Source organism: Cydia pomonella, chromosome 3 (assembly GCF_033807575.1).
Source record: "Cydia pomonella isolate Wapato2018A chromosome 3, ilCydPomo1, whole genome shotgun sequence".
NCBI classification, from domain to species: domain Eukaryota; kingdom Metazoa; phylum Arthropoda; class Insecta; order Lepidoptera; family Tortricidae; genus Cydia; species Cydia pomonella.
Genome location: NC_084705.1, coordinates 26,293,964 through 26,309,331, shown reverse-complemented (window position 1 = coordinate 26,309,331; position 15,368 = coordinate 26,293,964). Strand labels below are relative to the sequence as shown.

At 36.8% G+C, this 15,368-nt stretch overlaps 1 protein-coding gene and 1 long non-coding RNA gene across 2 annotated transcripts in view; both read left to right on the top strand.

Moving 5' to 3' along the window:
* Positions 1-13,811, top strand: part of LOC133516419 (protein Wnt-4-like) — an 88,511-nt gene extending 74,700 nt beyond the window's left edge. The window contains exons 2-8 of the mRNA XM_061849345.1: positions 2,826-2,964; positions 5,179-5,299; positions 6,647-6,804; positions 8,276-8,383; positions 9,994-10,140; positions 10,749-10,876; positions 11,523-13,811. Of these exons, the coding sequence (XP_061705329.1) occupies positions 2,826-2,964; positions 5,179-5,299; positions 6,647-6,804; positions 8,276-8,383; positions 9,994-10,140; positions 10,749-10,876; positions 11,523-11,724 (1,003 nt within the window). The 3' untranslated portion in view covers positions 11,725-13,811. The remainder of the gene's footprint in view (positions 1-2,825; positions 2,965-5,178; positions 5,300-6,646; positions 6,805-8,275; positions 8,384-9,993; positions 10,141-10,748; positions 10,877-11,522) is intronic.
* Positions 1-15,368, top strand: part of LOC133516428 (uncharacterized) — a 452,437-nt gene that overhangs the window by 208,509 nt on the left and 228,560 nt on the right. The window lies entirely within an intron of this gene.

Below are 15,368 nucleotides of genomic sequence, written 5' to 3'. Positions count from 1 at the left end.
CGTTCTAAGAAACTCTAAGATCTCAAAGCCATTTGTTCTACCGCTAAAGAGCTTTTCCGCGAAGCTCAAAGCTCAAAGTCGAGTCGATTACGAGCCGAGACAGTTAAGTAATCAATTCTACACACGACTTTAGATAAATTGAATATACAGTTTTCAGTTTACGTTAGATGTATTTGGCATATGTTAGGTTATATGTAGGCCTTTAATTGATGTACCTACTTAAATTTACCACTGCTATTAAGTATATAGCTAATTCATTGTAGCTATTTGTAAAGCTAACAAAAAGTTATTTGTTTTAGCAAAGGTTTTAATTGGTCATAAACAAACCTGCATTGTTGTTGATGACGCTACGTATATCGTGTATGTACCCTAAAAGCAAACTTACCTACGTTGTTACAAAGCACAATTTTGCAAATCTTGCTTTTAAACAAACCCTTCACTCAATTCCTAGTGATACTCTGCAAGGGTAGGATGATTGCTACGGCGAAGTAAACAACGCTAATCTGCCCTGTATTTTCCTCTCAAAAACAAGGGAACGACTAATAAATAACAACGTTAAACATAACAGAAAAGCAGGCTTAACCTGAGAGCGCTCAAAACAATGAATCTACTAAGGAGTAAGGTTATTAGCGAGTCGTCCGCGCGGCCTGAGAGCTGCCACTCAAATAGCACTCGAAGGAAACAAAACTCGCTATTACCTACCCTCTTTTGTTCCATTTTTGAAAAAATGTTCTCTATTCAAACCGGCCAATGCGAAGCGGGCTCGGCTGAGACCGTTGATTGGCCGACGACCTCCGAGTGGAAATAAAAAGTGCTTGGGTAAATGAGATGTGTCGTCCCGCTCGCGCATGTGGTTGTTTTATATTGTGTTTCTGCTCTGTTTTTCGTTTTAATTGCAAGCATGAGAGGATGTGGGGTAGGACCTTGAGTGTTGCACGTGCAGCAAGCGCATTCAACTTGTTTGAATGGGGAAGGGAATCCTGCTTATGTCATCCATGTTGTGATGGGGTGGAGGTTGGAGTGGCTTGATGACGTATGATGATTTATTGAGAATAAATAGGCTAGGGGCCATTGCTTGTCAATTAATTAGTGCTTAAACATTTTAATTAAAATGAATAAGGTATTTTTGTTTCGGGTCGCAACTAGATTTCACATTTTAACATTTTAATGACAATTGATAGTGATGCAGTTTAATGGACTATTAAGATAGGTAACTGAAAAAATGTTACTATTCTTGTAGTTTTAGAATTCAACATTTTAAGTTTAAAATTATTTTAATGATTCTGGTGCAAAATTGCAAAAACTACATTCTCTGGTCACATTATACCATTAAGACCGTTGCGTGTTTCGCTTCCATTCAGTTGGCAACACTGACTAATAGTGTTGGCTACATCAATCCATTTCCTTTTGCCGCCGTTTCTTAACTTCCGCCCGATTTTAATATGGGCCATTACTTAACACTCAACACTTTGCTTAGAAAAAGGTAGACTAATTATTGATTCCTTGATTTAACATGTATCTATCTCTTTATAATTATGTTTGAATATTTGACGACAATATTAAAACTTTTTTTTATAAAAAAATGTATTTTTTTTTATAAGTATGTTTACGTATTGATTAGTGTTTACTATAAGTTAATACATTTGCTACTAAACGGAAGTACTATCTCAGACGATCAATGTTTGAAATGATGTTGAAAAGTCAAAGTTTTCAGTTATTTGGTTGAGTTTAAAACAATACCCGTGTTACAACAACGCTATATGAAACATAAGTGGAACAAAAATAACCAGTGCCATTTAGTACTCGTATCCTTAAATGTACTTAGCCATACGGAGTTTGAAAAAAACACGGTGTATACTTAATTATTATTAAGTAATTTAAGTTTTAGAATCTTGATAGGCGATTGCGAGAAAAATACTTAATAATAACAACTAAACTATCGATACCATACACTCGTAATAATACGCGGAAAATTTGTTGTAACTAGACTTTTTCTTTGTCCACTATGTTGCTACTCGTAATTGCAACAATACTTTCCCCGTATTTAATACGAGTGTAAATATGCTCTGATATAAATACGTAATACTACCTATTCTTGTCCGCGAAATGTGTGCTAGTATTTAAATATGTACATCCAGTGCGACTTACCATAATCTAAAGCCGCGCGAGTCAAAAATAATTAAGAAATTATTATTTTCTCTTTAAATGTTATTGTTATTTTTGGGTATACAAAATGCTTATATATCAAAATTAAGGGTCAAGTAGGTTGGAGTTACAACAAGCCTCTAACGTTGACCTTTACTGAGACATAACGTTGAGATTTTACGTTGCGTTACTGGGGGAAACTCCAGCGTTCGGGCGTGCTCGGCTCCGTTCGGCTCCCAGAATAGCTGTCAAACTTCGGTTTTGTAGGAGGTGAAGTCCAGTAGGGCTAATATGGTCGGGTCTTTATCATTTGTCACCATGCCTGTCCCGTTCTAACAAGTATGTAAGTGCGAAAGTGACGCATGGCATGGCAGGTGATAAGAATGCGACCATGATACCGCTGCAGGAGGCCTAGCCAAGATGACAATCGTATATCGACAAATGCTGAACAAATAGAAATAGAAATGCCACGTGAATATTTCCATACATTATTTATTTTAAGTTTCGATTGACGTTTTCTATCAAAGATTGTCATCGTGGCTAGGCCCCCTGATTCCATAACAGCCGGATATATTTCTTAAATTATACCTACTATGTGAACCCAGCCTTGTTTACTTCAGCAATGCAGTCATGTAAAATAATTTCCATAAAATTAAAATCTATTCGTTTTGTTGTTACAGGAATTTAGCTGCGCCCAGCCCCGTCCAAGGAAACACGTCATTGGAGACGGTCACGTTGCACAAAGAGAACTGTCAGAGGCTAGACTATTTGGGCGAGCGGCAGAAACAACTCTGCTTACTGTCCGATAAGATGGTCCAGGTGAGACACACAAGTTTTGATGAAATCATTCTCGTATAGCTATACATTGTAAATCGTCTAGACTACTAGCCACCTTCCAATAACAGAGAGACACAGAGGAGTACACCACTTTTCTGCACTAGAGCAGAAACGTACGTCACTTTCTGCGCACTTTATAGATCAACTATTTCCCACTTTCAGAGCATGAGATATTCAAACACATGACCAATTTTTTGAACTTTTTCTATGTTATTTTGGGCCCACATTGCTTTTGAATGCATGGCGATTCTCTTATTATGAATAAATTCATTTAAGTTTTTTCTGTCACATGTCAGTTGTCAGATGACATACGACAGAAGTCAAAGTTTAATAAATAAAGTAGTATTATTTTATTGGGCTGGATGCGGTTGATTCGGTCTTTCAAGAATCACTCACCAAAATACAGTCGCCATCAGATATATCGGAGCGGCCGAGGTGTTCAAAAATGTCTGTACACGCACTCTAATGCCTTGACAATAGAGGCTTGTTCAGATATTGGTGAGCACCTCGGCCGCTCCGACATATCTGATAGCGACTGTACATTCATCTATAATTTCTAGCCTAAAGCCACTCATAAAGAGAAATAATTATACTGAAGATCTCTTTCATAGATTAAGCATGAGTTTTATTCACTCGTTACACGTGATGAATAATTTTAATTACAGGATTTTAAAAACCAACTAGGTATAAAATTAAAACTAAACTAGCCATAAAATAAATCTACTTAAAAAATTAACTAATATTAAATAAACTAAAACTAAAAAATATACTAATTAACCAGTTAGTTATAATAAGAATACCCCTTCTAAAGCCTCCGCCTGCGGCAAAGATCCCATAACGCTGGCCGCGTTACCTCTCTGTATTGCCAGGGATATACGCTGGGAGAGGTAAGCGCCAGCGCTATGGTCTCCAGTGGCATCGATCAGCCGTGTCGACACCCCATAGATGAATTAAAGAATTATTTAAAGCAGCAGGCGCATTCAGTAATCATTATTTACAGCTGCCAGACAAATATTCACTTTAATAAGCATTTGATATTAAGCCAAACGATAAATGGAAACCACACTTCATAGGAAGCGTGCATGAACGGAGGCAGCACAGGAGCTGTCAGATTTTTGGCGCGAAGCGTAAATGTGAGGTTTATTGTTCCGATGTAGCCCACAAGATGGCAAAACCTACTATGCACAAGAAAACACTTGACGTGTAAATGTGCATGTTTATGGTTCCGATTCAGACCACAAGATGGCAGACCCTCCAACGCGCACGGTCCCTATAGCACTTTAGGATTACACCTATCTGTGAGTGTGAGTAAAATTAGTGCTATGCCAGTACCTAGGTATTTAAATAAGGAATCTTAAAATTTACTGGTGACATCGTCATTTATAACATATTATACTCATCAAGAAACTTAAAAAAAATAGGTACGCATAAGATAATGTATCGTGCCGCTCGTGAACTTCATCGATTACTCCATAAACCGGAGAATCGTGAAGTATATTCCACTCCACAATATTATGGAGGCAATTAACGTTAATGATGCGATAATTCCGTTTATAGCGTATTAACGTTATAAGATACTCACGGGCATAAAATAGGTAACATCTTTATTGAACAAGCAAAGCTCGTTTTCTAGAATTTCTCGGTGGAATTGTTTTATTGAATACGGGCCATAAATTTACGAGTAAAAGTGATTTGGGTTATTATTATAATATCTTGTTCGGTTGAAATACCGTTAGAGAGAACCTCTTTATTTTAGGCAATTTAGGGCCCTAGCCTAGTATTGCTAATTGTCATGTCCCCGTTAGTTGAAGCTTGGTGTTCCGGCCAATATGAAAATTATCCCAGTGTGAGAGTCTGTCCCAGAATTCTTTTAAGGCATGGGTTATGTATCATATCACTCTGTAGTGTACCTTCTGACGCTCGTACATCGTACGTGTAAGAGCGTCGAATATTTGCTGTTTATGCCGCGTTACCGTTGCGATTAATACGTTCAAATCGTCACACATTTTATTAAAGAGATTGATGTAAACGCCGCATCAGTTACGATGCAACGGTAACCAACGTATGAAGTTGCTGAAGACTAAACTTGCCGAAGTCGTCATCCGAATGTAACTTTAAGAGAAAAGTAAATACAAAAAAACGTGGAGGTGAAAGATGATACTACCTAATGTAAAAAAGAACACTGTCGTATTCCAGGTGCTACAAACGGGCGCCTTGCAGGCGGTCGAGGAGTGCCAACACCAGTTCCGACACAGCCGGTGGAACTGCAGCACTGTTCAGAACTCCACCGACATCTTCGGAGGGGTGCTGAAATACAGTTAGTATTCTACGTCTATTTAAGACTATTTTTACCTTAGACCTCGGACTCACTTCTACCATCCTTACTATTGTCTACCTTCGTCCAGGCCCTTATTTCACTACAATGACAATTGTCATCTAATAGAGACAACTCCCCGTGAGTTGCTGGTTCAAAAATAAATATCGACGCTATTAACCATAGTTACTTATTGACCCAAAAATGGATTGGAAATAAGCTGTGTAAGGTGTCAAATGTCACCGCGGTGAATCGAGCGTCAGTTCTATCAAAACTGCTAAGCCGTTTTTAGGGTTCCGTAGTCAACTAGGAACCCTTATAGTTTCGCCATGTCCGTCTGTCTGTCTGTCTGTCCGAGGCTTTGCTCCGTGGTCGTTAGTTCTAGAAAGCTGAAATTTGGCATGGATATATAAATCAATAAAGCCGACAAAGTCGTACAATAAAATATAAAAAATTTTTTTTTTTTAGGGTACCTCCCTAACACGTAAATTGGGGGTGAAATTTTTTTTTTTGCTTCAACCCTACAGTGTGGGATATCGTTAGAAAGGTCTTTCAAAACTAATAGGGGTCTTCAACAAACATTTTTTGATAAAGTGAATATATTCGGAGATAATCGCTCCGAAAGAAAAATAAAATGTGTCCCCCCCTCTAACTTTTGAACCAAAGGTCCAAAAAATATGAAAAAATCGTGAAAGTAGAGCTTAAGAAATACATTGAATGAAAACTATAGCGGACATGATCAGTTTAGCTGTTTTTGAGTTATCGCAAAAAGTTTCCCCTTCATAGTAAAAAGACTTACTTTAATTAGGTACTGATTATGCAAATTTGCCTATTTGTTTAACTCGGGTGAAAGGTACCATTTCATCCCTTGGTTAACAATTTACTATACTTTAAGCTCCAGTTTAGCTTATTGTGACGGAATAGTAACTACGGAACCCTACACTGAGCGTGGCCCGACATGTTCTTGGCCGGTTTTTATTGTAAATGAGCTGGCAGTTTTTTTGTTTTTATAACACGAATAACAGAAATCTCATTTCGTTTCGACAGAAGAGCCAGTAAAAAAAAAACAAGCTTTCCTTGTTCTGTGGACTATAACTTTCAAATTTTTTTAATGGCACTTTTCTATTCTAGGAATCACAGCTCAAGACATGCTGTTTATTTTCACCTGTCGATGCATCACGCCGATTTTAAAAGACATGTGTTTATATTACTGGATCTGTGTACTCTCGCTAGTTGTTTAAGAGGGCGTTTACATTACAGATCGGACGTTTTATTCAAAACGCCAAATCGTTATTTTCTAATTAGCTATCTAAAAGTAGTGCTAACCTAAAATTCGTAACATGATTCCAGAATCGCGAGAAGCGGCGTTCGTGCACGCGTTGTCTTCAGCGGCACTTGCGCACGCCGTGGCCCGCGCTTGCTCACGAGGCGAGCTCAACGAGTGCTCCTGCGACTCGAGGGTGCGGAAGCGTACACCAAGGCACTGGCAGTGGGGAGGATGCTCTGAGGTAGGCATTGAGTACTGTTGCTGTCTTAATAAGTTTTGTGAAGAAGTGTTTGTGCACGCGCTGTCTTCAGCGACGCTTGCGCACTCCGTGGCGCGCGCTTGTTCGCGAGGCGAACTCAACGAGTGCTCTTGCGTCTCGAGGGTGCGGAAGCGCAATCTAAGGCATTTGGCACTGGGGAGGATGCCCTGAGGTAGACGCTGAAAACTGTTACTACTTACAAATTCTTGGGAAGCAGTGTTCAGTAGCTCTCACGGGCGCCGTGCCACGAGCTAATTGGTGCATAAGAGCCAAGATCGGAAACAACGTTACTCATATGACTAATTTACTACCCCTCTCGATGCGCTGCTATAGATGTTTGGGGATGGATAAAAGAAGGAGGAGATTCTTAATTCTCAAAATTATTTTTAAGTCTTCTTCTTCTTCCTCCTGCCCTTATCCCACGTTATGTGGGGTCGGCACAACATGTTCTTCTCTTCCATTCTCCTCTATCTTTCGTCACCTCAGCACTCACTCCTTTCTTTCTCATATCCTCTTTCACACAATCCATTATCCATCCAGTAGGTAAGTATATTATTCCGATTACTCGGAGATTACTTGGTGTAGTTCAATTTTTTGTTTTAAAGGGTATGCTTTCTAGATAATCCCATTATCATCAAGTTAGGATCGGATCATTGAGAAATCAAGGGAATTCCTTAGAGCATTTACAGTTTTTTTTAGTACCAAAAGTGCAATTAATCTCGAAAAGTACTGCGAAGTAGACTTGCTGATGAAGTCCATAAAATGATTATTTTTTGTTAAAAGTTATGTTATATAAACGACTATAGATAATCTCGCGTATAAGATACCTGACTAAGTGTCAGGTTATAAGTTCTGTCTGTAAAGGTTGATCCCTGATCTTAAGTAGACTTGTCCGAGAACTAAATGCTGATACAGACTTGTCGGACAAATAAAATAAGTATCATAGAAATAAATAATTGCAACTATTCTACTAATGTGACACTGATTATTACTCCCTTTTGTAATGTATATATTTTATCATCCAGTCGCCTATTCGCGTCTAATGACAATCCTATAGAAAATAAATTTGTAAACAAAATCGCGACCTAAATTTAAAACTACGTTTTGATAAGTGCATTACATTTTATCAGTCAAAACCTTTGTGACAGAACTAATGACCTGACTAAGTAAATCAAATCAAATTCTATTCTCGGAAATGCCGCCTTTACAATCAATCAAATTACTTTTCTTATCTTATCCACGTCCGAATTGCATTTAATTCTTGGAAGTAATCAATTAAATGTTATCAGATCACTATCTAACGAAATCTAATCCGCACATTGATTTTAATAATTCAATAAATACCTTATTATGTAAAACTTGCTTAATGCCATTTATCGCAATTTCTACCTATAGGTATTCCTTGTTTTTTTGTAAAAACATTGTTTACATTTTTGCCCGTCCTCATTTTCAGGATATCAGGTATGGCGAGATTTACAGCCGCGACTTCGTGGACTCCAAAGAAGACAAGAACACTGATGAGGGGCTGATGAACCTGCATAACAATGAAGCTGGACGACGGGTACTTAATCATTTAATTACTATAAAGGAAAGAACTTTATAGCAGATAGTAAAGAATCAGTAGCTCGTCTTATTAGCGTTCTGTACCAAAATTTTACTTTTACTAAATTGAACCTTATGGTGCGTCTTCATCCGTCTGTCTGACTGTCACATTGCTTAAGAGGAAAGGGGACGGCCGCTTCTATATACAAACGTAGTCCCCATTTTCCTTTCTGGATATTGAAATTACGGAAAATATTTTCACATAATCTGATGTATATTAACAATAGCTATATATGCCCCTACGTTAGATTTTTTTAGATTTTTTGATTATTGTATAAACTAGGAGCGAAAAACAGTTTTCATACAAATTTTTAAATGCTCCTAACTCTTATAAAATTTCGAAAAAAATCAAACGTAGGGGCATGACCGTAGTGAATGTACAACAAATGCTGATGTCGAGTTATATGAATTCAGGAGATAGTATATTATATTTTCACCACACCAACTGGTAAAAACCGTCTTGATTGTTCAGAAACTAATGAGAAAGTTGCATTTGATCCACATGTGGGTTGCAGTAATCAGATGCAAGTTTTTAGTTGTTTTCTTATGTTAGCTGGTAGAATTGACTTTTTAATTATGCATTTGATTTGAATGATATTTTTTTTATTACGTTCATTTGGATTTCATTTGATTTGGTTTGATTTTTGTGGTAGGTACTTCATAGTTAGTATTTTCCTCGCGTTGGTGTGGAGAAAAATATTGTGTTTCACTCGGAGACAAAGTTTGTTTAACCCACGAGGGCAAGATTCCACTTCTCGAACCACTCGCACGCTAGTGGTTCAATGTAGGAATCTTTCGCTGGTTCTGGTATCAATATTAACACGAGCGGTTAAACAACAACTTTGTCCCCTTTTAAAACAAATAACTTGTTTGTTTCTTTTTATTCATAGGTAGGTATTTAATAACTGTTCTAATATTTTTAGACTGAGCTGTATTCAAAGTATTAATATCGTGAGGGTGATTCAAATTTTATTTAATATATTCTCTGTCAGATTACATAGTTCGAATCGCCCTCTGTGATAAAAGAAAAATCAAGGAATGACTACTACTACTGTATTTAGACATAATACTTAAAGCTGCACTCGACGCCAATGGCCTCGCGCATTTGAGCGGAACTCATACCCCTCACCGCATCACCCGCTGCAAAAGATCGAGCGGGCAGAAGTATGCGTTCGAAATAGAACCTACGGAAGAGAGCGGGGTAATGGTAGGAGCTTAGGCGGGATTTAAGCTAAGTTTTTAGAACTCTGGGCACAGTTTTATGAATTTGCAAAAAGAAAGAAAACCAAATCATTTTATAGTGTTTTGTGAGAAAAATTTTCGAGAAAAGTTGCAGTAGGAATAAGGATACAATTGAAAGAAATAGGGGTGACTTCAAGATTTTTTTTCTTGACTTATTAAAATTAAAATAGAGTTTTAGGAAAACCATATCATTTCTCATATCTTGTAGATTGTAATAAATATTTCTCTACTCAGAAGTATCATATTTAATGTGAAAAATGGTTCAGAGTAACTAAGTTTTACGGTATTTTGCGGGAGGAGGAGTAACAGGAATGTTTTGTTTCTCAGGCGGTCCGAGGGCGCATGCAGCGCGTGTGCAAGTGCCACGGCATGTCCGGCTCGTGCTCCGTGCGCGTGTGCTGGCGCCGCCTGCCGCCGCTCCGCGCCGTCGGCGACGCGCTCACCACGCGGTACGAGGGGGCGTCACATGTTAAGGTACATACTGCATTTTGTGTGGTTTCACTATTGAGGTCCCGTATGTTCGTATTTTTCTCTCACTCTTACGGAGCGTAAGCGTGAGCGAGATGGATGGTGCTCGCCGAGGATATTATGTTTTTGAATTTTAATTTGTTATAAGTTTAAAAAAAAAGTAATCGCTTAACTCCCTCAAAAATAAAATTGCGCATTTTTGTGAGTAAATTGTCCATAAAATGTTTAAAAAAATTAGAGTACGTTTTTGATTTATCTTTGTGATTTTTTCCAAAAAAATCAGGATTTGTCGCTGAAGTCCCTAGAGTAAATCCTCAAGATTGCTATTAAAATTTTTGGCAACCGTGTACTGATCTATACAAACGGTACGATTTTTCAGAAACTCCGTTCTATGGCACCTAAGCTCTTTTTGTAAAATATTTACTTGCTTCTCATCTTCTGTATCTCACACATATTCATCAGCCAAGATCTTTTCTTAACTTTTTTTTAAATATTAGTCGTTACCTTGGTTTCCCTTTTCACACGGTTTGCTCATTTTATTTTCTCTCCATGATCACAATTTCATCATCATCAGGCCTAACGGTGATAAAAAAAATGGATTTCATCATTTCCAGGTGGTTGAAAGAAAAAGAGGAAAGAACATAAGGAAACTGCGACCGCTTCATGCTGACATGAAGAAACCTAACAAGACCGACCTGGTTTATTTAGAAGACTCTCCTGACTACTGCGAACCTAATGATGAGTGAGTTTTATTCAACTACTTAATTTGAATATATTTTTACTTACACTATTCCTTTTTTTTGTAATACTAGTCAGTGGCAAACAAGCATACGGACCGCCTGGTGGTAAACAGTCGCCGTAGCCTATGGACGCCTGTAACACCAGAGGTGTTACATGCACGTTGCCGACCCTAACACTCCGCACCCTCGTTGAACTGTGGCAACCTTACTCACCGGTAGGAACACAACACTATGAGTAGGGTCTAGTTTTCTTTGGCTGCGGCTTTCTGTAAGGTGGAAGTACTTCCACAGTTGGGCTCTGCTCTAGATCTGAAATGTCATCCCTTGTTTTTGCAGGCCTTTTTTGATCAAAAATTTTGCCCTCTCATAGTGTTTTCAAATAGACTTTTGTGTTATATGGGATGGTTTCATCATTTCATATATCATATCGGCTCATTCTTTCGCTCACTTATCGCTTTGGTATAAAAGATCCTCCTATCACCAAAGTTAAAACAGCCTCTCTTGCGTTTTTACCAACGTATATAAATGAAAAAGGATACTTAACCAAGTACCAATAAAATGCTTACTTTTCTTCATGTGAGAAGGGTGAGCTATCGTATCTCAGGGTATCCAGAAATAATCTGAATGCAGTTGTGTGGTATTACCCAGACTGGGCATCCTGGGCACGCGCGGACGCTCGTGTAACCGCACGTCGGCCGGGCTGGACGGCTGCCGCCTGCTGTGCTGCGGGCGCGGCTACCAGACGCGCGTGCGCGACCACGAGGAGAAGTGCCGCTGCCGCTTCGTGTGGTGCTGCCGCGTGCACTGCGAGCTCTGCCGCTACAAGCGCGACCATCATGTCTGCAATTAACTGAGCTGTTCGGCTTTCTTAACAATAGGGTGCCTAGTCAACGTACCAGTCGTTTACGCTCCGCGATGGAGAGAGATGACAACGCTACGCTACGGAGCGTAAACGATTGGCACGGTAGCTAGGCACGCGGAGATTTACAGTCCTACCTAAAATGTAGAAAACTGAGCCGCAAGGCTTCAACAGGCAACATGTGATGCAAACATTATATGATATTTGAATTGTTTGATGTTTAACGTAAAACAAAATCTCACATAAAATTATCGATGTGTCAGAACAACTGTGTTGCCACGGTGGTTTGCTTTAGTTCGTTGGTTTTATTCCTATATTTTTTGTAGATCTGGGCTATAACCACGAAAATCGAAGTGCGTCAATTGTGGGCATTTTTCTCTGTCACTCTATTGCGTCTGAGTAAGAGTAAAAGAAAAAGATCCCCGAAATTTGCGGTTTTCGCGGGAGCCCCTGCAGTGTGTTTTTGTTGGAACTCTGACTTCATTGGGAGAACATATAACTGTGTATAAATATTGCATGAAAATATATTCTGAATGCTATAATTTAACTGACCTCGTTTTTGAGGCTTTAAAGTGCACAGTCACAAACTTACAAAGGTTCTCTACACTCGTTACACATAGTGTTTACACATGGTGGTTCAAATAATGAAAGTTGGCAAATTTGGTTCCAATGTATGTTATTTATTACAATGATAATAAAGCATTTACCAGTCAAAATCTTTCATAGGTGTTGCTAACTGAGAGTCTAAAATATTTTATTAATTCCTAAACTTTTATTATAAATAAAATTTAAAATTTGAAAACGGTATTATAGTAATTGAAAGGGTTTTATAGGAAAACAGTAAACTAAACATTTCTATTGATTGTCCAATATTTAAAAAAAAAAAAACAGTGGCATTCCGGGAGTACCAACAGAAGCGAAATCTTGAACAATTAGGTACGTGTGTATTTTTTGAATCTTCGTATAGTTATATAACCAATGTATTTCAACCCAAACTCAACTCTCGTGTAAACGGGGCCAATTTAAGTAGATACTAATAATATACAGAGGTGTCGGTTACGGTAACGGTAACAGTGTCGCGAGTTCAATGGGTTTTTCCTATCTCAAAAAATGCCCAACGCGCCATTTTTAAAGAAGTTTCCACTTCAAAAATATAGGTATGTGACTAACTGTAATATTTTATCTTTCGCAATTTTCCATTATTTATGAGTATCGTACAATCAATACCGAGCCAAATATGATAACTGGTGAATGTTTCATTGTTTGCATAGGTACTTAAATAAAATTTGATTCTCTATATATACCTATTGTGAATGGACTGATTTATTTTAAGTGAAAAAAATGGTTTATTTTTTAACTTAAGCTTTAAATTTATTTACAGTATTACTTTTAATTTATTTTACTTTAGAGTTATTGGTGTATAAAGTTGTAAATAATGTTTTGTTAAATATAGTAGTAACTTAGGACCAGCCAGTAGTACTCCAATAATATTGATTAACCATTTTAATTTTATCAAATTGTAAATAATAATTTTAAGCGTCATCGTACTTTTAGGAAAATGTAATGTTTAATTTTATTTTCTACCTCAAATGATCGAAATATTTTTTCGAGGCATCGAATCTTTAATAGCGTTACTTTGTTTCGCTTTCTAGGGAATTCGTAACTATTGTGTACATATAACAATCGAGTGTAAGTTAGCGGTAATAATTTATTACATCTTCATTAAGCTTTATTGTACCAGTCTTTACGGTAAATATAAGCGACACATTATCATGTTTCTCTACGAATTCATTTTAATATCCATTGATGTTGTCCACTTCATAATTTGTAAATAGGTACTTTATAGTCTTAAGTATGTTTGTCTCTTATACTATATATATGATACGTGATATTATATTACTAGTAACTCCGACCTGAAATATTTAATTTAGATTTGGAAAATAAGGCATATTTTTAAATTTATATAAAAACTAGGCTTCGTTTCACATTGTTGACTTGATAAATAGAAAACAACTCATAATTATTTAATTTACTACCATATCGAATGTCATCATGAAACATTTGTTTGCTGTAAATCATTAAAAACAAAAAATAATTAATTAAAAAATTAAAAAAATATTTAGCAGTTACATGCCTGCTTCAAATATATGAAAAGTTAGATGACTCCAAATTAAAAGGCGATTATATGTCATTAGTAGTAAGTTTGTAATGAAAGGGCATAGATTTGTAATATTACTTTAATATTTAGAGGTAAAGAACAATGAATGCAAAGACTCGATCTAACCATTTGTATGCATTTTACCCACAATTTGGTAGGCGAATAGTTACTATTTGATGTAAATGGCGTACAATAAATGTATTAGAAAAGTTTTCTGATGTTTTATTTTACTTATTAAAATATTTCTTTATTAATTTAAGGAAGACTTAATTTTCACAGTATGTGTTAATTACGCACCGGCGTCAGCGACACAGACGTTGCTGGTTTGATCACAATCATCACCAATTAACGATATCTTTTTTTATAAAATTATTAAAACATACAACATACATAATAATTGGAATAATATAAGTAAGTTCTAAGGACGAAATCATGGTCGTTACGTTACGTAACAAAAAAATGATTGCTAGGTATAAAATTGTTATTTCCTATTCATGTTGCGTGGCACTTTATTTTTTTCTACGTTTATCTTATGTGTATACGTAAATTGTCTCGTTTTTGTTTAAATTAAAATATTTATATTTCTGTTCCATAACAAAAAAAAAATATTATTGATACACGAGCGAAAGTATTCGTCACGAATTTTGTCTGTCGTAGATGAAAACAGTAGATGGTAAACAGTGGATGGTAGTGTCGTAGATGGTAGGATTTGAAAGAGGTAACTATGATAGTAATATAAGAAAATGTATCTTTGAGGAATTACTGAGTTTTTAAATGTTGTCTCTTTTTATTTTATTTCCTTATATTCGAAAGGAAAATGGAGTGCTTAATTCTTATCAGTCATATCTTGAATTAACAATCCACTATTACGTAGCAATAAGCATTAGTGCAGGATAAAGTAAGGGTTTCTTCTGTTGCCAGTCACTTCATGTTAACTAAGTACACTGAAGTATTAATAGTCGTAACACGTAAGTAAGGATCTGCCATCAAATATCTTCCGGTTAATTCGATAAACTGATTACGCATTAATTGTCGTCGATAATTACGGGTAGGGCGGCGATAACACAAAGTAGGTACTTCACAAACACTTATCTTTCAATTAAATACTGTTTTTTCAAGTGGGTCGTTAATATGTTTGTGAAATTATTTAGAATAGGAACACGTAAAAACTACTTGATGGTGCTTTTGATTACGTCACCACTTTCCGAGCATTGCTCCTTGAGGTTGTTCTAGATTTTTACCACGGCTCAAAGAGTATAATAATATATGTATCCACGGCTTGCTAATGGAGTAAATTAACGTAAGAAATGTCACCCATCGACGATAAAATCCGTTAAAATTGCTTGCCTACGAGACTATTGTCAAAACCGTCATTTAGTTGCTAAGGAGTTGGGTGTCCTGTAGAGTAGATATTAGGTGATACCGAAGCAATATTTCAAGTTAACTATTTTATTGCAATTGATCATGTGTTTGAATC